Raw genomic sequence first — 25,449 nt, 5'->3', positions numbered from 1 at the left:
CTGGAATGACTGTTATTAGTACAAAATCTGGCGGTCAGATTATTGACCGGCACTACAAAACATGAGCACAATACGCAAGTACTCGACCCTCTACATTGGTTGCCAGTCAAGTTTCATGTTGATTTTGCGATTCTTTACATGGTAGTGCTTCCCATTCTCATTTACATACAACCTCTAGATGACTTCAGTTTCTTAGTCAACTTTTCCTATGTGTTTCATGTTCACATTTTAAGACTAAAAGTATTTGCACACTGAAAAATTAAATACAAAAAAATTAAAAAATACCATCATGCATACAAACCCTGCACACCAAGTTACACAACATTACAAAATGGAGTCCTCGATTAGTGAAGAAGATTTTGTTATCATCTCCCTGCTACAGAAGAAAAAGAAAAATGGCACATTGGATCTATTCAGTGGCGCCCCCAGAAATCTTTCTTAGATCTTTGGGATGGCACACACACACATACACACATACACACAAACGCACAAAATGAATTCAGTGTAATGTTATATTTTTGTTTCTGGTAAATGAAATAATGTGGTTTTAATTAATTTAATTAATAACTCTTGAAATATTGCTATTTTGTCCTAAAAAATTACATAAAAAATAATAATCAATCAATATTTATTTACTTTTCATATAAATAACTTTTCAGTTATTTTTCACATACTTTTATTGTACAGCATGCGGTATATGCCATATCTAAAATTAATGTAGATCAATTACTTAATTAATAAAACAAACAAATGAACATTACTATACACACACACACACACACACACACACACACACACACACACACACACACACACACACACACACACACACACACACACACACACACACACACTATACAGACTCTAATAATATCATTTATCCATATTCATTTTTTAGCCACAATATTATTAATTTAGCTTCTTCTATTATACCTTAAGGTAAATATTAAATTGCAATTGCTGTCTATTGAAGGGGTGTGCGTGCTGTCAACGAGGATCGGGGAGGGGGAGGGGCAGTAAATCAGCTACGTCAATCCATGATAATTTAGTGGCTGCTATTTATTTATTTAATTATGTATGTATGTATGTATGTATTTATTTGTTTATTTATTTATTTCAATATTGTGCAGTTACGCAAGTACATTTAAATTAATAATATCAGCAACAAAATCATATTGGGGTGGCCACAGGTGTGGCCAGAGTTTACACAAGGGTGGCCGTGGCCTTGGTGGCGCCCCAGAGTCTATCCCATCTTTAGATTGCGGAGAGAGGAAGAAGAGTTCCACCTCCAAATCAAAGTGGGGATTATCCTGACTGATTCAAAGTTAACTTCAGAATGTCGTTGGCTCAGTTTGATTTTTTGCTAGTGATTCTGGAACCCCATCATAAATTATCATAAAGAGCTTTGTGTTGCGAGACCAAGTGGATTAGTTTCTCCTACGGCATTTTGGATTTTAAATTTATCATGAATTGTTAGCACCACTTTCACTTCTAGAATGCGCTGACGTAAGACGTCTACTTCAGCCAACCAGAACACTCAGACGCATTCACGTCTGCGCGGTTAATGAGAATAAAAGCCGGTAAATGTTTTTCCCAGACAGATTTAGCTGCTAGATTTTAGTCAGATAATGTTTCTAGCTTCCTTATTAATGCCAACCGTGTAAATAATTATCAATAAAACGCTTCCGATAAGCCGTTGTTTGTTTACGTTCAGGCTCTAACACGTGTGCATAAAAAGCAACCCGGTGAGCGCCAACACACACATACTATGAACATTTCAACATGCGAAAGTGTTTCTCTATGTTTTCATCGTAGTTATTCACAATACTTATCCATTCACAGTGTTTGCAATGTAGTCAAATGTTTACAAATACAAGCACAGCCGTTTAGAGCTCACTTCTGGTAAATGATGTCAGAATTTACCGGCATTTTGGAATGGATGTGTGAATGGTCTTTTCTGGAAATATTCCGTAACGTCTGTGCCTGTGTGAACAGCGCTTTTTTAAATTTACCGTTGCGGAAATTTTCCGGATATTAACCGGTATACCTGTTTGAAAGGGGCTAATGAGATCAACTAAGAGGCTGTAAAGCCATTTACAGAAGTCAACATTTGAAGTAGATCAAAAAAGTTTTTCAAAATTGTCCTAAAACAAGGATGGGTGTTAGTGAGTAGTTTTAGGATAACAATGACAAAACGTTTAGATCCACTTCAAATGTTTAATGTTTAATTGTTCAGTTATTTAATGTTATTTATTTTGACCTTACATGACTGAAACTGTTCAATAGTCTCACTCTGATATTGGGTCATGATGCCTTTAAACCTGAACCTCTCAGTTGACTGCAGTTATAATAAGGTGACACCAAAATGCAGGATAGCAGGGCTATTCTTGGCATGAATCATTAATATAAGCTTAAACAAGACATCACCACAGGCAGAGATGTTTGCTGTCTAGACTGCAGCTTCGGTTTTCTGAAGCCTGTGTAAACTTAAACTGAGTGTGCTTTGATCTCTCTGGTTTTCCCATGGCTAACGTCAGATGTTCCATCCCGGAGCTTAGACCACTGTCTTAGCCACCTCACCACAATTAGCTGCTCTGTGCGGAAGAGCCACTAATTAAAATGAAGAGTGGTAAAGCTCTGTAGAGAGCTGCTAGGTTAGTGTTAGTGCTTGATGGAGGTTAATTAGAGACATTACATGAAGGACTTCAGTAGACATAGTCATGTTTAAATAAATGCAGGTGTGCTTCACTTTCACTTTCATACTGCTTTTCAGAAGACACAGCATACACTATACAATATGATTAGTTATTTTAAAATATATAATAAAATAGGATTAGTCATTTCAGTTAACTTTACATTAATAAAAAGACTTAACTAGTTGTAACTTAAAGGTGATGTATTTAGGTTTTGACACTAGATGATGGCAGTAACAAAGCCAATATCATGGATTTAGTTTATGTAAATGTAAATGCAATGCAATAAGGGAAATTGGTTCTTTTGAGTTTATTCATATTGGGTTTTACAATACTCCGTTGGTTTGAGTTCTTTTTATTTATTGGGTTTTACTCTGCTCAAATTACTTCATTTACTCAAATGGATTAAGTTTACAGTACTCATTAGCATTAGTTTTTGAACTTAACTGGTTTGTTGCAATCGGTTTCCTCAAATGGTTTAAGTTACAGAGCTTAACAAAGGCTGTAGTAGCTCAACAAATGCTTTACTTTCTTCATTAGCTGAGGAAGTTCAACCTCCTAAAGGAGCTGCTGAAACATTTCTACACCTCCAACATTACATCAGTCATCTGCACGTCAATAACTGTCTGGTTTAACTAGGCTACCAAATCTGACCTCCGAAAACTGCGTCAAATAGTTCGGACTGCTGAGTGAACTCTTCCTACTCTCCAAGAACTGTACTTATCTAGAGTAAGCATAAGGGATGCCAAAATGACTCTGGACTGCTCACACCCCGCACACTACCTCTTTGAACTGTTACCTTCTAGTTGACACTATAGAGCACTGTGCAACAGAACAGCCTGAAACAGAAACAGTTTCTTCTCTCAGGCAATCCATCTCATAAACACTTGATGATAATAATTGTGGAACCAACATTACTACTTGCTATACACTTTTTATACACATACACACTTATTTAACAACACACTTTACATGCCAATTTAACATAACATCTGCATATATAATGTTGTATGTAGTAATATAGCTGTACATACAATTGTCGATTTGTATATTTGCATGCACTACTTGCTTCTATTTTTAAAATATATTTATTATCAGTTTTTGTCCTGTCTCTGTAATTCTTTTGCACTGTAGAAGCTCTGTCACAAAAACAAATTCCTCGTATATGTGAACATACCTAGCAATGAAGCTCATTCTGATTTTGATTCTGGTTCTTACCTTAACTTTTTGGGTTTTACAGTGTGGTAATCTGGCTACTTGTACACTCACTGACCTTCAATGAAAGTGGTGAGGCCTGAGGGTCTCACATGCTGCCTGCCTTTTTGAATGAAGTGTATCTGAATACTTTTTTGGAGCTTACCAAGTCAAATTCGGTTTCATGCATCAATTTCACAGCTAGTCAAGTACACTTATGATCTTTCTATAGCAACTTAATCTCATCGTCATAATATTATAAGTAATGTGTAAAATCAAAGTGTCTGTGCTAAGTGCAAATTTAAAGCAGAACATCTTGTTTGTTGTCCAAGGTGAAATAAGTAAACAACACAATATTTTAAGTATATTTGCTTTTTCTTAGTACTTTGGAAATAGACTACAAAGAATTCATACATAGAATAACAAAAAATCCTAATGAGTTATTTCAGCTTTATATATATATATATATATATATATATATATATATATATATATATATATATATATATATATATATATATATATATATATATATATATATATATATATATATATCTGAATGTATATCCCAAGTTTTAATTTTATCAATGCACTAAAAGCATATTTGATTAAAAACATGTCATATTGTCCTCATTGTAAGTTAAATAAGTAAGTTTAACTGTCATTTTTTAAGTTTATTCAATTCACAGCATTTATTTAGTATGAGCTTCAAACACTGTACAAAAACAAAATGTAGAAGGAAGGAAGGAAGGAAGGAGGGAAAAAAGAAAAGAGGGTCAGAAGGTAGGTAGGCGAGTAGGTAGGTAGATAGATAGATGGATGGATGGATGGATGGATGGATGGATAAACGCACGGACGGACAGATAAATAGATGTGTTATCATAGAAAATATTTTTTATCACTGTAAAATAAATCAACGTAAAAAAAAATCTTCAGGAAATTGTGCTTTGAATTGTTGGTTTTTAAACTCTCTTTAACACCAGTTTACATATATCTGTTATACAGGGAGAAATAAAAAACTTTAATAATCAAGTTACTGCCTTCAAACTACATGAATGAGCTTTATAGGAGTATAGAACCTGTTCTAAGATTGCTTTTCACACCTTAGCAAATTCGAGGCATGGAAACATGGTGGTTAACAGCTAAGAATAGTTGTGACAGACTGTAAACAACCCCAGTTTTTGCTGAGACATTAGGAATTTCTCACAACATCGTGAAAACTCTGCAATATTCCATGGAGCAAGAAAACAAGTTTGTGTTCAGCATCTGAACACTGCTGATGTCAAATTAAAACCACTTTTAGTGTAACGGCAAGTCTGAAATTGGAAATAAGCATCATTGTATCTCATTCTGAATGGCAGAATCTTAAAAGTAGGGGAGAGCAGGGCAACTGTGCCTAATTATTTGACAGTTTGGAACACATTTACAAAAAAAAAAAGTACAAAGACAGACAATATCATGTAGGGCTGGGCTGATAAATTATTATTATTATATTAATTAAAGATTATATTGAATTGCGATGAAATTGATGTAAACAACACTGATATTTCAAAGTTCATTCAATTATGTTTGTTTGACGAAAGAAACAAAATCTTCAAGAAATTCCAATCAGGATTTAGAGCATTTTATAGAGCTGGAAAAGAACTTAGAGCTACAATTGACCCTCTCTTATCTTCAGATCATGGTTGCATATAGTGTCATAAACTATACTGCGTTTGATCTATTGATCATAACATTCTCCTAAATAAGAGACTATGTTGGTATTACTGGGACTGCACTGCATTGGCACCAACTGGACCACTATCAAATTTTAGCAGACAATGAAGGGGCATCATATCACTCAAAAATACTCAAAGGGGTACCACAAGGCTCAGATCTTGGTCTCTTATTCTTTTATTATTATTATTTTGATTATAAATGACACAGCTTGAAAATATCATTAAAAGAGTTGGCTTAGGGGTGTGGGGTTTAATTCAATTACTACATTTAGAGTTATTTTTAATAGTATGTACCTGTGTAAAGCAGTTTTGACACAATCGGCATTGTATAAAGCTCTTTAAAAATAAAAACAAAACATGACTTGACATGAATTTAATTCTTAAGTGTGAAGAATGACTTTTTCCTTACACATACAGTAATCAGACAGCAAGGCAACTCACTAGGCTTTGAAAGACAGCTGCAGGGTGTGAAAGATCTTTAGTCTATATGAAAATGATCAGTTTGCAGGGGCTGCACTGACAGACAAATTAAACCAGAATAACCATCTGCTAAAGAGTCAATATAAGTGTATATAAAACTATTGAACACCTGTTTGTGAGACATATTCGCATAAAAATGCTACAACATATGCAACTGTTAAGAAACAGAGTGGCTGAAAAACCACTGAAAGAATATTTCAAATAAATCAAACTGCTGAACAAACTTGTTCTAAAACGGAGAGACAAATACATGACTGCGCACAGCCCTGCACACAGAGGTGCTCCCCCTCCCTCATGTTTTTAGCTGCATTCAGTAGACGATGAGCAATAGTCACCGTCTCACAGACTCTGACATAAGCAGGGGATTTTTTTTATTCCGTTCCTCCTTAAAAATAGCCTGGAGGACAGCTTTAAGCAATCAGGGTATGAGGAGCGTTACGGTCACAGTCCAGACAAATCCAGAATATGTCTTGCAAAAATTTCTTCTTTAAAACATTATCTCTAAGGAAATGTCACAGTCATTGACTGTGTGTTGTGTTACTTGTATCTTAGTTTTCCTGTGTTTTGTTTCTCTCTGTCATTTAGTTCATTATCAGTAATTGTCTTTGATTCCCGCCACCTCTTTCTGTTTGATTGGTCCTTGTATTTATGTTGTTGTCAAGTCAAATCAGATAAATTGAATTTATGAGTTGAATGCACATGAATGCCAACACAAAGTCATTATTGCAGAAAGAAAACTATTTTTTAAACGTCCTGTATGGTGCTTTTTTAATTTTAAGTTAGACCCATTTAACTGAAACATGCCGGAACATATAGTAGACCCTTATTCACATTTAAAAAATGTATTTCGTAAATTGAAAACACAGTTCATTAATGTGCAAATCCAACTTTATAAATTAAAAAAAAAATACATAAATGCGAAAATCGAATTCATACATTCAAAACACAATTAATTAATGTGTAAGTCCAATTCCTAAATTCACAACACAATTGGTAAATGCACAAATACACTTTGTAAACTTAAAAACACAATTCATAAATGCGCAAATCAAATTCGTAAATTCAAAACACAATTTAAATATATACAAATTAAATTTGTAAACTCAAAAACACAATTTATAAATGCGAAAATCCAATTCGTAAACTCAAAACACAATTCATAAATGCGCAAACCCGATTCGTAAATTCAAAAACTCATATCATATATGCGCAATCCAATTTGTAAATTGAAAAACCAATTAATAAATGCACAAATCCAATTCTTAAACTCAAAAACCCAATTCATTAATGCACAAATACAATTCGTAAATGCATTCATTTTCTTTTCGGCTTAGTCTCTTTGTTAATCTGTCACCACAGCGGAATGAACCACCAACTTATCGAGCACATGTTTTACGCAGCAGATATCCTTCCAGCCGCAACCCACCACTGGGAAACACCATACCCAATTCACTTATGCCGCATGTTTTTGGACTTTGGGGGGTTAAACCAGAGCATCTGAAGGGATACCACACGAACACAGGGAGAACATGCAAACTCCACACAGACACGGCAACTAACCCAGCTGAGGCTCGAACCAGCGACATTCTTACTGTGAGGCGAATGTGCCACCCACTGTGCCACCGTGCAGCCCCCAATTCGTAAATTCAAAACACAATTCATAAATGCGCAAATCCAATCCATAAACTCAAACATCCAATTCATAAATTTGCTAACCCATTTTGTAAATTCAAAACACAAATCATAAATGCGCAAATAAAATTCATAAATTCAAAACACAAATCAAACATGCAAATCCAATTTTTAAATTGTAAACACAATTCATAAATGCGCAAATCCTAAGAATAGCTAATAGCATATGGTGATTTGTATAGACAATAGACAAAAATTATTTGTAAGGGTAGTGTTGCTTTATTTATTTATTTATTTATTTTATTTATTTATTATTATATATATTTATTTTTTTTGGTTGTATTCCTTGTTTGACTACTTTGGATGGGAACCAACAGGAACAGAAACAAACCCAATTGACAAATTTTGATAATGGTTAATGGCAAGTAATTTAATGAATTAAAAAAGTTTGAGAGGAAACTGACATGAGTAAATTATTCACCACAAAAGAAAATTAAACTAAATGAAACTAAACTAAACTAAACTAAACGAATAGAATAGATTAGAATAGAATAGAATAGAATAGAATAGAATAGAATAGAATAGAATAGAATAGAATAGAATAGAATAGAATAAAATAGAATAGAATAGAATAGAATAGAAGAATGGTCAGTGGAATTTGTCCTTCTAGAACACGGGTGTCAAACAGGTGTGTTGAAGCAGGGCTGGAACTACCCTCCAGGAATTGAGTTTGACACCCCTGTTCTAGAATAACAGTAATGATTCAGTGTTAAAAATGTGACTTGTAAGGCTGGACTATTGTAGCACGTTGTGTTGAGAGAAAACTGGTCCAAATTTCATTTTAGTGATGAAAGCAAGTTAAAATTTCCAGTCTGATGATAAATATCTTTTGTTCATCATAATACTAGATTAAAGACTGAATGTTAAATGTGTAAAGTCAGTGAAAGCACGAGAAAGTGCCTAACAAACAATATATACAGTACACGCAAAAAAAAAAAGTGAGTGTGTTAGCCAACGCATTATTTAATAAATCCTTGGGACAGCATGTAAAATTACCGGCTGTTTATTTTCATTAGGCTGTTTAATGAAGCACTTTGTTTAGAATTGAAATAAAAAAACTAAATTTGGACACTATAAAAAACTGTAAGCATTTATCTTTGCTTAAAAGATGTCTAGATGTCTAATAGATATCCAATGGATGTCTAGCCATAAATGTTTTGGCTAAAACAGGGCTATATTTGGACAGTCTGTGAAAATCTAGTGTACATCTAAAAATATCGCAAAACTAGACTAGTCATCAAATACGCAGGAATTAATAACTAGACATGTGAAGTCTTTCTAATCTGTCAATGATTAGTCTAATTTTGGGCAATTCATTGACGTCTATTAAATTTGCACTCAATTCAATTTGGCCTCATTTTAGCCATGTCATCCACGTCTACAGACTTGTTTCACGCAGCTGCCAGTTTAAAAGCGAAATCGAGGCTGCGGTGGGAAGAAACCACAAACTGTCGATGGAAGTCACACAGGAACGTTGTTTACCTAGCTGTATATCTTATCAGTGAAGAGAAAGTGACACAAATGTATTGTTTCACTGCCTTACGAGTGACCTAAAGGTCCGTTCTGAATGGTTAGTGAAAATAAAAAGGGATATCAGACCACATGTTTTAGATGCTCTTTATCAAACTAAAGATAATGAACTGATTCTTTCACTATATTAGACTTGTCACGATACTGAATTTTGGCACCAATCGGTACTGAAATGTAAGTCATTTCTATCGAGCAATGGTTAATATCAGCATGTGTTAAGGAATGTGCCTAAATGTTAGCGGGTAATAGATGTTTTTACAATTTCAGTACTGGGACAATACAATTACAGACAACACAAGCATGTGCTACAGACGACTGCACTGTTTTATCACTATTCGGGTTACATAGGCTGAAGCAGTGAAGCGTCCCCATAGTTTTTACCTGGTGCCATGAACTAAAGCCTAGAAGGATACTTAAGCGTATTACTCTTAAAGAGATTGTGATTTTGTTTGATGCCTAAATTTACTTTTAATCGTTTAAATTAAATTTACTAAAGGATTATAAAGTGATGTTTACACAATTTCTGCAGTTTGAAATTGCAGCAACAGCTGAAGGTTTGTAGTCCACAGCATGTCTTTGCAATGTTTACAGTGCTGCTTATCCAATACTTCCGGGTTTCTTCCCGCCACAGCCTTGCTTTAGTTTTAAATGGCAGCCACACGAAATAAGTGTATTAGATGTCTATAAATTGTGAAACTGCTTGGTGGGAATATAATTTATTAAAAATACAGTACAAGTAATTAGAAAGTAGACTTAGGAAATGAAACTAAAGAAATAATAAAATGTCTAAAGTCGAAAGGAAAGTGGGCACCTTGTGGAATTATAAAGGATGCTAGAATCAGCTTTGCATTCCGTTAACTAATTTACTAGCAAACTATTTGCATTGAATGCATTAAAGGCTTTCTTTCATAAAACATGTATAATGTGCAAAAAAACAATTTTGCATTTAATAGACATCTAATAGATGTCCAGCATGGATGTTTGGGCTAAAATGAGGTTACAGTAAAAATAATTAAATGAAAATCCAATAGATGTCTAAGAAAAACTCAAAATTAGACTAATAAAATATATTTAAAATATTATTTTGATTTGCCAAAAAAAATAGCTTGCTTAAAGAATGACAAAAACTATAAACTTTATGTTAAACAAATTACTTAAACATCAGCATATCGAAACACCATCTAACGCAGGTAGCATGATGCTAAAAAAAAGATGACAATCTGACCAGCAGTGCAACAAACGAATCAGAAAGACTTCAGACAATTTTAGAAAAGAGACGTTCATTATTTTTCCACCACACAAGTTCTCCATTTCTATCAATCACATCCTCCCAGAGTCAGCACGTGCATGAAGTCTGATGGTAAGATAGAGATAGATTTCTCCTTTAAATATGTGGACAAGAAAGCCTGTATGCCATACACAGTATTCATACACTCGCCAATAACTGTATTAGGTACACCTGTCCAACTGCTTGTTAATGCAAATTTCTAATCAGCCAATCACATGGCAGCAACTCAATGCATTTAGGCATATAGACATGGTCAAGACCATCTGCTGCAGTTCAAACTGAGCATCAGAATGAGGAAGAAAGGTGATTTAAGTGACTTTGAATGAGTCATGGTTGTTGATGCCAGACGGTCTGGTCTGAGTATTTCAGAAACTGCTGATCTACAGTGATTTTCACACACAATCATCTCTAGGGTTCACAGGGAATGGTAAAAAAAAAAAAATATATATATATAAATATAGTAAGCGGCAGTTCTGTGGGCACAAATGCCTTGTTGATGCCAGAAGTCAGGGGAGAATGGCCAGACTGGTTTGAGCTGATAGAAGAGCAACAGTAACTCAAAAAAACAACCAGTTACAACCGAGGTATGCAAAAGAGCAACCTTGAAACGGATGGGCTACATCAGCAGAAGACCACACTGGGTGCCACTCCTGTCAAATAAGAACAGGAAACTGAGGCTACAAATCATGTAGGCTTACCAAAATTTACAATACAATATTGGAAAAACGTTGCCTGGTCTGATGAGTCTCGATTTCTGCAGCGACATTCGGATGGTACAGTCAGAATTTGGAGTCAACAACATGAAGCATCCATCCTGCCTTGTATCAACGGTTAAGGCTAGTGGTAGTGTAATAGTGTGTGGGATATTTTCTTGGCACACTTTGGGCTCAAATGAGCATCATGTTCACTGTACTCAAATGGCCTCCACAATCACCAGATCTCAATAAAATAGAGCACCTTTGGGATGTGGTGGAACAGGAGATTCACATCATGGATGTCCGACCGACAAATCTGCAGCAACTGCATGCCCCTATCATGTCAATATGGACCAAAAACCTGAGGAATAGTTCTAGTGCTTTGTTGAATCTATGCCACGAAGAATTAAGGCAAAAGGGTAAACAACCAGGTACTAGTAAGGTGTACCTAATAAAGTGGCCGATGAGTGTATTTATTTTATTTAGAAAGCATGTCTGTGTACACTTTTAACTTATACTGTAGCTTTTTTGGTGTCATATCCATGCCGTCTCCACAAGCGTGATGTGATGTCACATGAAGAGCGTGTAAGTATATAAAACATATATAAACAGATATATGAATCAGCTTACAATACTTAGAGTACATGTAAACAGATCTGAACTCATGTATAATGTAAAAAATGTGTAAACATATATAGCCGCTGACATACACTGTTTATATTTAAAATGAAGCATTGTGAATGGATGTCATATAATTATAGTCTTGATACACACCGGGAGTTCAGATGGTTCAGGAAGAAAGTCGGCATCTTCTCCGAAGATAAAGTCTGGGGGCAGTTCTGGGTCTCTGGCGTTAAAGATGATGTCCCCTGATAAAAGGAAAGAAAAATAATTTCACAGATTATTACATCAAAAACTAAAAGTCTTATCTAAAATAGACTTCACAAACCACAGCTCACATTCAGGGCTGCAACTACTAATCGATAAAATTGATAATTATTGTTAATGATAATTATTGTCAACAAATGTCATCACAGATTACTTGGACACACAACCAAGCAATTGAGTGAAACTGGGCTTTCGTGGCATGAGATTAGCCTAGCACCATCATCTTCATCATGTTAAAATGCAATATAATAGAAGTGTTTTTGTTCAAACTGTTTGCTAACTTTGGGAAATTAGTGCTAAATCAGTTTAGTTGCATCACACTGAGCATTCACCTCATGAGCTATAGTGATGTTGAATTAAATTAGATTATGATTAGCTTCACGATACTGAAATTCGATACCAATCGGTAGTGAAATTTATATTTTTATTAACATTTTATTAACAACTTTTTTATTTGACATTTTTTTAAATATAACTATTTAGAGCCGTAAATAACGATTCAACCTTCCACACGATCTTTATCCAGCATCTCTATGATTCAGCTAGTAATATCTTAAGGTAAGAATACAGTAGGTGGTTTCATAAGTCTTCACATTGTTTTATAAACATAGTGTCATGACAAATCGTGAGAAAATCATAATCTTTGTTTAAAAAAAAAAATTGTAATTCTCATTTTAGTTGGAAGGTTGTTACGATACTGGAATTCGATGCCAATCTAAACGGAAGTTTTTAAAACATCCATTTCCTGCAAACATTTGAGTGCTGGAGCAAGTTCTTAAACAGCGTTGTAGCCAAATTCATCACAAATTCATCAATAGTGCATTGCTCGTATGTCAGCTTATAACCAAACTAGCTGATGAACATGACTTTGAAACGCTTCAGTGTCCCTGTATCTGCGTTTACAATCATTGAAAATAGCATACTGCACAATGCTAAGACCAGTAATACGTAATGGCGGTACAGTGTACAATTCTGCATAAGCATCAGCTTTGGAAATAGGATGGAATACAATATCTGTTCAAAAACAGGAATAATAAGCCTTCGGCACATAGTCATTCTCAGTCTCAGTGCTGCAGGTGGAAATGCAGAGGATGTTTAGAAACACCTAAAGACTGTGTACACTAATTGAGAAAACTAAGACTCTTCCTGTTAAAGAAGAACTGAAAAAATCGGGAGAATGAGCAAACTGCACAAATAATAGGAGTTTTGGATGGATTGCTGATGTAGATGCCAAGAAACCCCAGACATTAACAGAATTAAAATAAGTCCTACAATGCTTCATTGGCCATTTCAAATGCCAGTAGCTGATCTGCAGGTGCACTGTATAGCTAATAAAAGAGGAAAGATGTCTGTCTAAAGATGCCAAAGTGGCACAATACAGTATATGAGACACAAATATTAAATAATACTTCAGTCTATACTTACTGACTGGTCCAGTTACATGACAGCAGAAGAGTTTTTATGTTGTGCATTAAAGAGCACAAGTGCAAAAAAACATGATTTATGGAAGATTCTTTTAAAAAAATTCATGTTTTTTAGATTAAGCATGGAATATTTCAATTGCAAAAAAAAAAAAAAAAGATTATGTGAATAAAAAAAAAATAATTAAATAACCTCTTCATATATCACCCTTTTAAAAGAGATGGATGCAATTTTACTGGCCACCCCATGAATGGAAACACAATGAAGAGATATAGTACAATATTCCAAGTCCAGCTCATTATCTGCATTAAATGTTTTTTTTACAGTGAATAAAAAAACCATCTTAAAGGCAGGATTTTCCGTATGAAACTTGTACAAAATTTATACTAAAATGAAAGAAACATAGGTTTAGGAATACCTCCTCATGTATAGGAGTAGAGGTGAAGGAGGTGGCAGAGAAGCTGACCTAAACTTGCTCAGAGACATGCTGTTGCTGTTGTTTTACTTTACTAATGTTGATCAAATATGCCTATTGATGGAAGGTTTGCGAAGAACTGTTAAGGGGGTCACACACCAGAAGCGCCGCTCGCCACTGCCATGTTTTTCAGAATTTTAAACATAGGTTTCTATCAGGGTACACACACCACTGCCGCACATCGGCGGCGCTGAAACTCAGGACACCGTTAATATTTCTGCCGCGCCACAGAGCGCCATCTGATGCGTTTAATTTTAAATACCATGTGAATGTGTGCATCTGTTGTGTGATATTTCAACTGTCATGTGTGCGGCGCCGAGCGGCGCATCCGGTGTGTTACACCCTTTATACTCCCATGTAAAAGTATTTTGTAGTATTTTCACAAAACAGTATTTTATTTTGATACATTTTTGGCTGCTGTATTTTGTAGTTAATTTTTACACAATAAATATTTAGGCATCTAATATTTAATTTTAAAATACATTTCAATGTGTTTTTGCTCATCCCTCCCTCAAATATGTAGAGTTTGAGCATCGGTGCTCATATTATTGGTATTTCTTAAAAGTTTGTCTTTTTGGAGCTATACATGGTTGCCATTGATTTGTAGTCTATCAAGCAACTACATAATTCGCTCAACAACATCTGTGTTTCAAATGACTTTATTTTAAGCATTGATGTAGCTTACAGTGTTTCAAAATACAGATATTTTTATATAATAGATATCAATACTGAATGTTTTCAAATGATAAAACTTGCTTTTGGTTAGAATCAATATCAGCTTTGCTTTCTCACACACCAGCAACACAGGCTTCATGTGACGGCACTATACAGCGCACAGTCTCCTTGACATACAGTGCTGTGCCAACAACCAGTTTTGGTTGAGAAGGTTTTTTGGTTTGAGACAAATAATTAAAAAGGACACGAACAGTCCAATATGCAATATTGCTACAAAGCAGTGCTAACCAAATGCGTTAATACAACTAATTTAGCAAAGTACATGAACCACCGACATGTTCAGGTAGGGCTGATTTTCGAGAGGCTGGAGAGAGCTGAATGAAATGTTGTTGATATGTGCGTTGTCCCTTTTTTTGCCCTCTAAATCTCTAAAGTTAATACACTTATTATCATTCAGAGATATCAGAACTTTAGCTGACAACAAAACAAACGTCAAAAACTTGTTGTGCTTTGTATTGTTGTTCTATATGTTAATGTAACATTTACAGGTCAACACACAGACAGAGCACTGTTGTAAACATTAAAAACACAAATGTTCACCAAAGTGCCATTTATGTTTATTAATTATATGTCAAACAATGCTGTTTATCATATAAACGCCAATGCATAATATGCACTGTAAAAAAAATAAATAAATAATAATTTTAAGGTTTCTAATATCCATTATTTTACAGTAAATTTCTGTAAATCAACGGCTGTTATTTAACTTTTTTTTCCAGCACCCCAGCTGCTGGAAAAAAAAAAAAAAACATAAAATAGCAGCCGTTGAATTACAGAAATTTACTGTAAAATAATGGATTTTAAATTAAATAAAATTTCTAGTAAATGTCTTTAATATAACCTCTGTTACTTTACAGTAAATTTCTGTTATTTAAACGGCGTAATTTTAACGTAAAATAACAGATTTTTTCCATTGAATGATATTAATAAATAATAAGATAACATTTTTGTTTCATTCAGAAAATAAAATAAGATTGGAGAAGACTGCACTGATTTGGTTTTTACTAGTATTTTGATATCTTTTGGATTTAAGGACGGCTGACTACTGATATTTAATTTTACTTAGAAAAGATTGCAGTTTTGTTTTGTTTTTGTTTGTTGTTTTAACAACATTTTTAAGGCATTTTGAATGTTACAATTTTTCAAACAAGTGAAATACCACAGCATGCACAAATATTCCTCATTCTTATATTCTTTTCTGAATCAAATTCTATTTTTAATTTAGGAATTGGATTTGCGCAATTATGAATTGTGTTTGAAATTCAGGAATTGTACTTACGCGTTTATGAATTACGATTTGAATATATGAATTGTATTTACGCATTTTTGAATTACGTTTTGAATATATGAACTGGATTTGCATATTTATGAATTGTGTTTTGAATTTACAAATGAAATTTTTTAAATGTGAATTGTGAATAGTAAATGTACTATTTTTGAGACTACCTGGCTCCATTTGTTTCTTTTTTAATAAATATCTCAAATTCTCTTGTAGATGTGGATTGTTTTTACTGGCAGTCTCAAAATATCAATATTTTTCAAGTTATCGTATCGGCGTTAGAAATCTCATTATTGTGACAACACTAGTTGCTTGGATTGTGTGCAATTAATGGCAAGACACTAAACAATCCAGACCATGGTATTTTTAGATAATAATGAATATATACAGGATTCTGTTTATCTTGTCACTCATTCTTTTCCTGTCATTTTGCAGTTGATTCTACGGATAAGAAAGCGCAGGAAAAAAGCTTGGATGAGGTTTGTCAGACATCTGTCACATCTGATGGCATCTTAGAAAAAAAGAAGCTGAATTTCTGAAAAGAGATAGCATTGGAATAAGAGAACAAAATATCACAGCACTTCCCAAATGCACACCCTTAGCGCAGATGAGATGGCTACTACTAGAGAAACATCATGCCAACTATGGCGAGCTTTTGTAAAACAGAAAATGAGGATAGTTTAGAGACTGGAGTGCTTTCTTTCCAGACAGTCAGCACTCCAGCCAGAGCACTACTATCACAAATAAACAATCGGCATTCAGAAGGGCAACAGAAAAAATCCACTTAGCAACAGGAGCAGGCAACCGCTCTCAACACTCTGCAGCGCAGGGAAGCAAGAAAGGGGAAGCAAGAAAGAGGGTTTAGACTTCTTTCCCTTACTTCTTATTTATAAACTGTCAAGGATTATATTTTATTTGTAATTTAATCACTGGCTCACATTAAAGTTCTCCCAAACCTGAGCATTTCGTTATCCTTGTTCCAAACCTTTAGAAGTTCAATTCTTCTGTTAAACACAAAAGAAGATATTTTGAAGAAAGCTGGATTGTCCTCAAAATATATTACTGTAAACAGTGTTCAAGCAAATAAAGAAATGCAGATATGTGTAAAACCACCTGAGGATGAGTAGATAGTGCGTAAATTTTCATTTTGGGGTGAAAAATCCCTTTAAATAAACTGGTTCGCTTGATAAAATGTCGACCATTCAGAATCTATATTAAATCAGAGCAACTGCACACCAGTAAGTCTTCTTTCTTGCACTGTAATTGGAGTTTTCTGTATCAAGTGCATTTCTGTATCAGAATTCGTCTACTATAAATTCATTCACAACTCTCTAAAAGTAGCCCACTTACAGGAGTGAATGAATTCGAGCACTCAGCGTACTTAAAGGGATGCTGTTTTGTTGGTGATTTGCTGGTTGATAAATCCCTCAGCAAGATTATATGTTAAACTACTTGGTCAGACCCTTTTGATGTGTTTTTTAACACGTAGTGAGCTGTCTATTAGTAAGCAAACAAACAATTGTTAATCTTATTTAACAATTACAAATTATCTAAGGTCCAACATCTTAATTGAATAACTTGCCTATTATTATACTTGCCTTATATTATTATACTTACCTTATCGGCATAGCCCGTAGGCTGAAGAGTGATTGGTTATTCAGCAACAAATCAGAATACACAAGACATGTCACTCATATAGTTTTGAATGGGGAAAAGTGTAATAGTCAATATGGCGAATTAAGCCCCGTCCACTTTAACAGGAGCCAATCATCAATCGCCATAGACCGAAATTTCTCCGGGGAGAAGCTCGGACCAGACGCGTGACATTACGAATTTCAGCAAATACTTGTCTCACAGATTTAAGATATATCCACATAAAGCTTGAAATCTGTTCTTTTAAATGAACAAAGTGCACTTGAAAACAATTTTTTTTTTTTCTAATTTGTATGAAATGAACGAGAGGTACAGTCTGCCTGTCAAACTCAAATCACATGACAGCAAATACTCAAACGCCCACAAACTTGTAAACAAAGAGTCACTGTCATTTCTGCAGAAGATTCACCATCAAGACCAAGTTGTAGATTACTTCAGAAGAGTAGCACGATCTGACGATCATTATCCAGAGGATGATAAAGTGTAGAACATTAATGAGGTTGGTGTCGTGATCTCGTTCCTTTCGAGTGCGCATGCGCATTAGCTCAAACAATCTGAAAAAGTGCTGATTTTGTTTACATCGACTGTTTAGAAACTGAACATATGAGACAGATGGTTTATTTAATTGGTGATTCCAGATATGTAATGTAATCGTAAGCTTGGCAAACAGTTTTGGAGAATTTGATTTTTCTCCATTCAGACAGAATGTCTAAGCATACTGCCCGAGAGGTGTTTCAAAGATGGCCACCAAGTGAAATGACTTGCCTTAAGTGAAGTTTATTTATAAACTGATGTCGAGAGGATCATGTGCTTATGATTGCTTGCAGCCGGCCCCGCATTATTCAATGTATGATTCCCTAATCAGATGACTCCTAAGCCACTATACCCTAATTTCCATATGACAGCCATCTTCGTTTTGAAGAATCCCCCCTTCCAGCCCAACTTCTCCTGCTTTCCTAGACGGGTGGCACGGCGGCCCAGTGGTTAGCACTGTTGCCTCACAGCAAGAATGTCACTGGTTCTATTCCTTTCTATGCCAGCTGACAATTCTGTGCAGAGTTTACACGTTCTCCCTGTGCTCACGTGGGTTTCCCCCGGGTTCCCCGGTTTCCTCCCACCGTCTAAAAATATTTAACTCCAATTAATTGACTAATTCAATTCGGCACCATAGACATGCTCCCAATAAGTAGTTATCTCTTAAGAGCAATCACTATCTGCGTATTATCTCCTCCCTCATAGTTCATTAGCTACTACAGCAGGGGAGTTCTCGAGATCAACCTGAGCTCAAACTCCCCTCTCACCTTGCAAACGGGAATGAACCCCGGGCTTGACAATTTTATGAGCTCAGGGCTCTCTCCCGGGACAGCATGCCAAACAAGCTTTATAATCAATCATCAGCTAAGTGTGAACTCTTGAAAGAGACTTCGGCGAGAGTGACATAGTGAAGTGATGTAGCGAGCAAGTAGCTATTTAAAAAGATTTAAACCGGATATTGACACAATGTGTGCTTTTTGTAATTTGCCAAGTAAAACAAGATACATGTATATTGGTACTGTACCTACACAAAAATATTTTGGGGTAACTTTTGCAAATTTGTGACTGAGTTTATATATATTGCAATTTTTCTTTGGTTTTAGAAAATTTGTTATTGGGTTTTATTGATACAGACAATGATACTGAAAAAAACATTCTATTTTATAATTTTTTTTTTTACTTTTACTTTCTAAATATCACATCCATGCTAATTCTCCAATAATAAACCGCTTTTTAAGAAATTCATAGAAGAAACACAACAATATTTTGAAACACACTCTGGTTCGGGAAATACTAAGGCCCAATCCCAATTCAACCACTTAGCCCTTTCGCTTCCTGTAAAGGGGTAAGAGTGTTCCAATTCTCTTTATCTTGAAGGCGTAGTGCTAAGTGGAGGAGGTAAATAGTCCTTCGAAGATTTGTCAGGACCACACTCGAAACCAAGAGGTAAGAAAATTTCCCAAAATACACCAGCCACAATGGCAAGATAGCTGGAACAAACAACAAACAAGCACATGTTTTAATATATTCATAACCACGTTCATGTTTTACCGTCATGCAAAAAAAAAGCGCTAAAATAAAAATAAAAAAGCAACTGGAATAACTACAGAAGTTGCGATCGTCTGATCTCATGTGAAGTAAGAGATTGTGATGACATGTGATGACGTGTGCAGATGCTGTAGTGCTGTCTCATTTCTTAGGGGTAAAGTTTGAAGCCCTTCCCTTTCAGACTCAGTTTTAAGGGGAAGGGGTACAAAAGTAGAATTGTGATTGGGCCTAAAGCTAAAAAAACATTATCTTGTCATGCCCCATTTAAAATTTCCTGTGTAATATCAGTACTTCATTTTGAATTACTTAACTCTTTGTATATTATTTCTATTTTATGTTTTATTTTATGCATATTTCTTGTTTATCTTATTGTTTGTTTATTCCCCTGGCTTAAACTATGTTTCTTCTGTAGTTCACAATGTTTTACTATACAGTACTGTAGTTATTATTTTCCAAATACTGTTTTGTTACAAAAAAATCCGAAAACAAAAATCAAGCCAAGAAAGAACAAAAAATGCTATATTTCTCAAAAATTTGCTAACAACATGGAATACTAGATTATCACATATATTTGCACAAGAAAATCCCTCTGTGGCAAAGAGTGACAATTACTGGGATAATGGTACTAAATGCTGCTTTATGCTTTGTCTGTGCATGTCGGAAGCAATGACTGTAAAAAATATGGACGACGCGACAGCCCCTTCTCCCATTGAACGCCTTGAGGGCAAAACGCCTGCTTGACAGGCACAAACTGTCGCAAAAGACTGCTGAAATTGGAGCCTTGACATGCGCAGAAGGACTGTCTAATGGAGCCAGAGGAGGAGCCGCGAAAATGAGCGGAGTCGAGCTTCCAACCAAACGCTTTATGTAAAATCAACCACGCCCCCCGAACTTCTCACTCGACTGCCGGTGTCTGCACTATAACAAACGCTCACTGATGTAAATAGAAGCACTTACATTAAAAAAACACAATAATATACGGTTTAAAAATGGTGTGATGTAAGCTGTTAAACTTTAATAAAAGCAATACATGGTGGACTGCAGAAATAAACGATCTTTTATACACTCTAGCCTGAATATGAGCACAAATAATATATTCTCTTATTGTTATATTTGTTGTTGGTATTCGTTATCTTCATAGGGGTAGAAATAACACTTGTAAAATATGAACAATAACATATAAACAACACATACATTTTTAGAAAGGTTTTTATTTTTAATTAGCCATCAACAGAACCCAAAATATAGCCTACACACCATAACGATTTACCATGCGGGAACAATCGTGAGTTTAGAAGATAAATACAGCAAGATCACTAAATATCAACAGGATATTTACACATCCCAACCCTGCAATTTGTCAATTTGTGCAAAAAAACTTTGCACTATTAATACAATGTCTATCTGCTGCAACATCACTAGTATATTGTTTATTCATTTTCGCTTGAACTGTTAATTTATTAAATTTTTTTGCCTCCGTTTTCATTTGGTTTATTCGATGCCTTCATTATGTCTGGCAACGAGGAATTTACATTCATTTTAATGTTAGCTGGAGTGTTCAAATAAAACGCCAACAGTAAATGATGTAAATAAATAACATTTACAGCTCTATTAGGCTATATAAGATTCGATTTCAAGAACAGCAAATTCAGTAGATTACTTAATAACATGCCAAAACTTAAAATGCAGAGACGTCCTGTAAAGCAAGTTCAAATAACCTTACAGGAGATCAACGTGGAGATTATTATTTAGACACAAAGAGAATTACTGCTAACGATCTCCTGTATTTTCCCCGTACTTAAATGGGTTTATTTTATTGTGCAGTTTTATTGTCATTTTCGTATTTATTATTATTATTATTTAATACTTGTGCAATCGATAAAGGTTTATTGTTATTTATTTTGTCCTTTATTTAAATAATTGCTATGTATGCTGTTTGCATCTTTATTCAAAGGTTAAACTCAGTGATACTTTGCGTTCACATAGTAGCATGCGTTTGTTGTCATATCAACAAAAATGGTTGTAATAACGTTAACAAATGTGAGGGTTGTATATAATGAAGATTCAATCGCGCCAGCTCCGGGCAGCAGCGCATATAACCTACTCGCGGCGTCGCGGGCTGATTCTGGCTCGCATGCGGCAGCGCCTGCTCGCTCGGCCGCCGCATCTGGCTCAATTAACTCGGGCTGGAATCGGGCAGTGAGTCCAGGCATCAGGAGTAGGTCCAGCAGAGGTAGTCAGTCTGAGGGGTAAGTCTCCGGCAGGCAAGAACTGGCCCCAGTGTATTTTGCTATCTGGGTGGCTAGGTGTGTATTAGCAAACTAATAAAGCCCGAAAAAAGCTCTGACCTAAGCAAATAAACAGTGTTCCACCAGATCATGTATGTCAGAAACTGTAGTTTACTGCTGAACTCATTTTGTCATAGTAAAATATCACAGAAATCGAGAAATTACATTTCAGTCTTCTGCCGAAGCTCAGACGCGCTGCTTTGAGAAACTGTCAATCACCGCTGTCAATCACATTGACATGCCCAGCATTAAATTACTGCTAAAATCAAACTGTTTACAAAAATGAGGATCTGCACCTATTTCAGCACAATAATCAGTGCCTTAATCGACCAAAACCATCTTTCGGGACATTTTATTGCAAGTGTAATTAATTTTATTTGGGCTCAAGTCTCCTTCATTAACACGGAGGAGGCGGGCTTTATGACTTGTACTGCAGCCAGCCCCCAGGGGGCGATCTAACGGCCGAGACCTTCACTCAAACGCAGGCTTGCGGCACACTTGGTCGGAAGTTTGTTTTACCTTTTGTTAAACAAGAAAACAGACTACTGCCCCTTGTGGAGCAGAAAGACACGTCCTATTGGGCAGACGCACAATGTGGCTTTTGTTTCAGTCAGCTTTCTTCCCTTTGGTGTGTTCACATGCAGCTTTTTTAGTACAGATGTGATCCAATGCAAGGCGACAACACAGTTGAGTTTAGTTTTCTCACTCACTGTTTGGCGTTGTGTCCCGTGCGTCCTTACACTTCCAACTAGTACTCGAGATGCAGGCCCAGCAATTCAAACACACAAAAACCATAGCTAATAGGAAACAAGGACAGCTTTGGATTAGAGAGGCACCTGTATTTTCAGATGTAGGAAGTTCTGTTACAGTGACAGTAGCTAAGCTTCCATATTCAATTATCTATTGGTTTAGTCTCTATTTCAGCGGTTGCCACAGTGGAACGAACTGCCAACTATTGCAGCATATGTTTTTGCAGCGGATGCCCTTCCAGCCATGCCAGTATTGGGAAACACCCATACACACTCATTCACACACACACACTCAATTTGTTTTTTTTAATGCATTTGTGGGGGAAACCGGAGCACTTAGAGGAAACCCACAGCAACAAGGGAAGAAAATGCAAACTCCACACAGAAATGCCAACTGGTCCAGCCAGGATGTGAACCAGCGACCTTCTTGCTGTGACAAGACAATGCTAACCACTGAGCCACCGTGCCACCCATGTTTCCACATACTATTGTCTAAATCCAATGAGTCAAAGAGAACAAAATTGTCATATGCTAATAAACTGGCACCAAATATTAAAAGGGAAAATAGAATTTGCTGTGGTCGGAGAATTCACTGACAGCCTTTTTCTTATATAACATCTTATATTACTTGCGCATCAGAATACGAAAACAAAACGCAATGAACACGCAATGATTTTTGGAGGTGTGAGAACAATGTTCGGGAGAGCAGCGGCTCAAGACAGTTTGTAATAAATCCAGCAGCAGACCTGCCCATTACACCTTCCTTAAAATCATAAAAATGAATGACAGAAGCGATTAAAAACTCTGTGCACTGCCTTTGTGGACAGTCTAGCCGGTGACAGTTCCATCAACATGCCTTTCCGTTATCATAAGTATCTTGATGTGTTGATAATGAGTGCCAAGAAAGCCGCCCACTCATGGGACTGTGCCACAGATCTCCTGCCATCAGTGGCTCAAGGATGCATATACCCCCTCTCAATTCATGAACAGAAGGCCATGGAAGAATATATCAAGAAAGCATTTACACAAGGATACAGTCAACTGTCCTCAAATCTTTAATACTTACAATTAGACCCTGGACTGCTATTGTCAAGAAGGTATGATTGAACACTTAGAGCCCTATCATACACCCGGCGCAATAAGGCGCAAGACATTTTTTTATGACGTGGTGCTATTTTCAGACCAGTGCAACACCAATTTTCCCATTTTCTACGACGTTGTTTAAACAGCAAATCCATTTGCGCCAGTTTGTGGACTCATGGGTGTTTCGGTCTAGATAAGAGGCATGTTAATGTGCATTGTTGGCACGTTGCTATTTTTGAAAAACAAAGGGCGTACTCACACTTTGCTACCCAAACCATACCCAGGCCCGTTTACCGTATCGTTTAAAAAGTGTGATTGATCTGAATCGGGCTCAGTCATGGTTTAGTTGGCTGGCCCTGGCCCGGATGGAAGAGGTGTGCCTGAGCGCAGTTCACTTGGGCTTAGGCGCTGTAGGCTTGTAAAATGTGCCTGAGCATGAAACTGAAGACGCGACGTGACTTTTAAGGGACTGTTTCATATGGATTTATTAATCATTCTTACTGTTGAAACAACGCAAACTGGCATAGATTATTAAAGCTGCAAACCTCTCACTGCACGACAGCCGCACCTTTAGCAAACCTCCTAATCTGTGCACGAGGACTTTATGATTGTTCATGAGCGTCAAAAGTGGCTGATCTGTTCGGCGAAATATTTGACTGCGTATCACTGCATTCCAAATTACTAAAATGATGTAACTAAAGAAATCTCCACTGTGCTGAGCGAGAAACCTTCAAACTGAACAGCGCTTCATTGATGATGTAAGCGTGCTCAGGCGCAAATGTAATGTGAGTGCAGGCCGTTGGGGGAGACGGGAGGGGGGGACAAGTGTGCTTCAGCCCAGTTCAAGGCAACTGTACACAGTGTGAGTACGCCCTTAAATAGACTGCATAATAGACCAGCTGAGAGCAGGTCTAAAGTCCAGTGCAGATCGCGTTAGTTGTGTGCCTCCCTTACACATTGCTTAATACACACAGGATGTAAAGCAATACGCAAATATCTTTACAAAGGAAAAAGAATTAAAGGAATAAAATATTACAAAATGTATTATTTTCTACATAAATATAAAAACCACTGTCTTCATGCCTTCAGCCTTTTCAGTTTATTCATGACAATTTGCTTTTGTATAATTTGCATATTTATATTTGTTTTATTAAAACAAGCTTAGATTTGTCCACCTGTCACCTTTTAGACCATATGGGGCATAGCACATGTATTTGGATATTTTTTTGACCACACTTCGTTATTATTGTTCATTTATTCGTTTCCTGGAAATTAGAACTGAATTTAGAAATAGTTTTGAAGCAAATTTTTTTTTATTAATTTTGAAGGCTAATGGATGTCTGTAAATACAAAACGTTTCATTACTCCACGAAAGAGTGAAAGTAATAAGTAAAGAATGAGGAGGCTCATTCTCTCATTTTCGCATTGCAGTTGGTCTGTTTAACTGTTTTCTCGCAAGTGAAGTGCTCAGTTTTTCCACTTACAATGTCTGCCATGTAAATAGC

The 25,449-nt window shown here is 35.9% G+C and overlaps 1 protein-coding gene across 3 annotated transcripts in view; it reads right to left on the bottom strand.

The window, feature by feature from the left end:
• babam2 (BRISC and BRCA1 A complex member 2) overlaps positions 1-25,449 on the bottom strand; it is a 182,510-nt gene that overhangs the window by 130,656 nt on the left and 26,405 nt on the right. For all 3 annotated transcript variants that reach the window (XR_012392716.1, XM_021467158.3, NM_001017777.1), the window contains 1 exon segment: positions 12,065-12,159. Coding sequence is in view for 2 of the 3 variants with exons in the window: in XM_021467158.3 (XP_021322833.1) it covers positions 12,065-12,159 (95 nt within the window). In the remaining variant the exon portion in view is untranslated.

Source organism: Danio rerio, chromosome 17 (assembly GCF_049306965.1).
Source record: "Danio rerio strain Tuebingen ecotype United States chromosome 17, GRCz12tu, whole genome shotgun sequence".
Lineage (NCBI taxonomy): Eukaryota > Metazoa > Chordata > Actinopteri > Cypriniformes > Danionidae > Danio > Danio rerio.
The sequence above is the reverse complement of the archived record's forward strand: the minus strand, read 5'-3'. Positions and strand labels throughout refer to the sequence as shown.